The sequence below is a fragment of the Coffea arabica genome, chromosome 7e, assembly GCF_036785885.1.
Source record: "Coffea arabica cultivar ET-39 chromosome 7e, Coffea Arabica ET-39 HiFi, whole genome shotgun sequence".
NCBI classification, from domain to species: Eukaryota; Viridiplantae; Streptophyta; class Magnoliopsida; order Gentianales; family Rubiaceae; genus Coffea; species Coffea arabica.
The window spans coordinates 23,964,975-23,968,459 of NC_092323.1; the positions used below are offsets into that span (position 1 = coordinate 23,964,975).

The following is a 3,485-nucleotide window of genomic DNA, read 5'->3' on the forward strand; positions in this document are numbered from 1 at the left end:
GCGTGCCAAGTTCGAGGCACCCGAGAACCATCCCGATACGCTAATTTACAATATTCATTTTGGCTAGACTCGACAATACGGTAGAGTCCCTCCCACTTGGGGCTGAGTTTCCCCTGAGGTTCAATTCGGCTGACCGAGTTCTTCCGGAGCACAAGGTCTCCCGGGTTGAATCGCAGGTGCCTGACCCGGGCATTATAGTAGCCAGCTAAGATGTTTTTATAGAGAGCGACTTTGGCCGCTGCCATATCACGCTTCTCTTCGGCGAGATCGAGGTCAACTTGTTGTTCTTCTTCGTTGATTACGGCGGCGTACGCTGCCATTCGTGAGCTCGGAGTGATGAACTCGGCGGGGACGACAGTTTTGGATCCATACGTTAAAAAGAATGGGGTCTCTTGGGTTGCCGACCTCGGGGTGGTCCTGTAAGACCACAAAACATTGGGAAGTTCTTCCATCCAGGACGATCCAGCACGATGTAGTCTGGTTTTGAGACCATAGAGGAGAGTGCGGTTGAAGTTTTCGACCTGTCCGTTGGCCTGAGGGTGTCCAATCGAGGTGAAATGCTGTCTGATTCCAAGGTTTTCACACCACGCTTTGAAGGGGTTATCAGCGAACTGCCTCCCATTATCCGAGATGACCACCCGGGGTAGGCCGAACCGGTAAACCACACTCTTCCAGAAGAATTTTTGAACCGCTGATCCGGTGATACTTCTCAAAGGCTCTGCCTCGACCCATTTGGTGAAGTAGTCTACCGCCACCACCACGTATGCAAAATTGCCTGAGGCTCTAGGAAATGGGCCGATTATGTCAGTCCCCCACTGCTCGAACGGCCATAGCGAGGTGATGGGAATCATGAGGCTGGTAGGCTGGTGGTGCTCAGGAACGTGGTGCTGGCAAGAAGGACAACTGAGAACCATGACCTGGGCATCCACCCTCATGGTGGGCTAGAAATACCCGAGCAATAAAGCGTTTTTGACGAGCATCCTGTAGCCGACATGAGCACCGCAAAGTCCTTCGTGTATGTCTTGGAGGATTCTCTCGCCTTCTTCTGGCGTAATGCACCGCAACCACGGTCCGAGGGACGACATCTTGTATAAGAAGTTTTTTCGGAGGGCGTACTGGCCTGCTTTACGTTGAAGTTTTCTTGACTCAGCTCGATCTTCGGGGAGCTCCCCTTGGCCGAGAAATCGAATTAAAGGGCCCATCCAGGTGTCATCGGGGTAAACGGGGCACACGACTTCTTCTAAGTATCCCGGTTCGGCTAAGACTTCCACGAGAACCGACTTGTTCAAGTCAGAGAACGAGGTGGAAGCGAGCCGGGAGAGGGCGTCAGCTCGCTTGTTCTGCGACCGCGGTATCCTTTGGATTTCAAAAGACTCGAAGTGTGTGATCAACTGGTGGACCTTGGAGAGGTAGCGATGCATGACCTCTTCTCTGGCCTCATATTCACCCAGTATCTGGCACACAACGAGTTGAGAGTTACTGTAAACCAAGATGTGCCCGGCGCCGAGTTTGCGGGCTAGCTGGAGTCCGGCAATGATTGCCTCGTATTCGGCTTCGTTGTTAGAAGCAGCGAAATCAAACCTTAAGGCATATGAGCACATCTCTCCTTGGGGGTCTTCGAGGAGCAAACCTGCTCCACTATCCTCACTGTTAGACGAGCCATCCACATGCAAAATCCACCGCTGAGGCTCAGCGGTGGCCGGGGTAGATTTATTCACCTCGTCGAAAGTGAGTTCGGCCAAAAAATTCGCCAGGGCTTGAGTTTTGATAGCCGTCCGAGGTTCGAAAGACAGGTCGTACTCCCCCAACTCAATGGCCCACATAGTAAGACGTCCGGAAGCCTCCGGCCGTGATAAGACTTGCCTGAGGGGCTGGTCAGTTCTCAGACAAATGTGGTGAGCTACGAAATAGGGCTTGAGCCTGCGGGCAGCGTGGGTCAGGGCTAGCACAAGTTTCTCCGCTTATGTGTACCTGGTCTCCGGACCTCGGAGGACTCGCCTTACGTAGTAGACTGGAACTTGTACACCTTCTTCCCTTACCAGTACGGCGCTCACTGCTTCGACTGCAGCAGATAGGTACAGGAACAACCTGTTCCCTGGACGAGGTGAGGTGAGCGTCGGGAGGCGGTGAAGGTACTCTTTCAGCTGCTCAAATGCCCGTTGACATTCTTCAGTCCAGGAGAAGCTGTTTGCCTTCTTCATAACCTTGAAAAAAGGCAACGCCTTGGAAGCCGACTGCGACAAGAGCCGGTTCAGGGCTGCCAATCGCCCTGTAAGCCTCTGCACGTCGCGGATACACCGAGGTGGAGACATTTCCTGGATCGCGCTCACCTTATCCGGATTCGCTTCTATGCCTCTTCTGGAGACGAGGTAGCCCAGAAATTTTCCCGAAATGACCCCGAAGACACATTTCTTAGGGTTTAGCATCATTCGCGTCTCCCGGAGAACCTCAAAGACTTATCTCAGGTCAGAAAGAAAAGTGGAGGTCGTCTGGCTCTTGAGGAGAATGTCATCCACGTAGGTTTCAACATTTCGCCCGATCTGGGACTTGAAAGCTTGGTTGACCAAGCGTTGATATGTGGCCCCGGCATTCTTTAGTCCGAAGGGCATGGTGGTGTTGCAGTATGTGCCTTGATCAGTGTAGAAGGCCGTCTTCTCCTGGTCCTCTGGACTCATTCCGATCTGGTGATACCCCTTGAAGGCATCCAGGAAACAGAGGATCTCATAACCCATTGCCGAATCCACTAAGGTGTCGATCTTGGGCAATGGGTAGCAGTCTTTTGGGCAGGCCTTATTGAGGTCGGTGAAGTCGACGCACATCCTCCAAACTCCCGTGTCCTTCTTGACCATGACCGGGTTGGATAACCAGGTCAGATACTGGACCTCCCGGATTATCTTTGTGGGCAGGAGCTTGTCCACTTCTTCACCAACAGCTCGGCTGCGCTCAGGGCCGAGGTGCCTCCTTTTTTGTTTGACCTGGCGTGCCTGAGGATTGACGTTCAACTCGTGTATCATGAGGTGATGCGGGACTCCCCAGACCTCATCTGCAGCCCAAGCGAAGACATCCCGGTACTCTCTGAGGAGATCCACCATACCCTTTCTGACTAAGCCAGGCAGACGGATGCCGATGCGGACTGTCTGATCTGGTTTTGTGGGGTCTATGGAGATCTCTTCCACCTCGTCCCTAGTCTCCAGCCTCGGGGGCTTCTCAGCTTGCTGAGAATCGAGGCAATCTATCGAAAGGATGTTTGATCTCTTTCCGGACCTTCTATCAGAGGTCGATGGGGAGGCCGCTTGTAAATTGGCGAGGTAGCACTCCCAAGCAGCGCAGACGTCGCTGCTTACCTCGACGACCCCTGCAGGGGTGGGAAACTTAAAACTCAGGTGGTATGTGGAGTATACCGCTCGCAAAGCGTTAAGCGTGGGTCGGCCCAGGAGCAAGTTGTACGGGGAGTCGGCTTTAACCACTACGAAGTTGACTGGAAT

The 3,485-nt window shown here is 53.3% G+C and overlaps 1 protein-coding gene across 1 annotated transcript; it reads right to left on the bottom strand.

Annotated features, from left to right (window-relative positions):
• Positions 1-941: 941 nt before the first annotated feature.
• LOC140011315 (uncharacterized) lies at positions 942-1,823 on the bottom strand. Its single transcript, XM_072060105.1, has one exon. It carries the CDS (start codon positions 1,821-1,823, stop codon positions 942-944), a length of 882 nt encoding a protein of 293 aa, XP_071916206.1.
• Between the last annotated feature and the right edge of the window lie 1,662 nt (positions 1,824-3,485).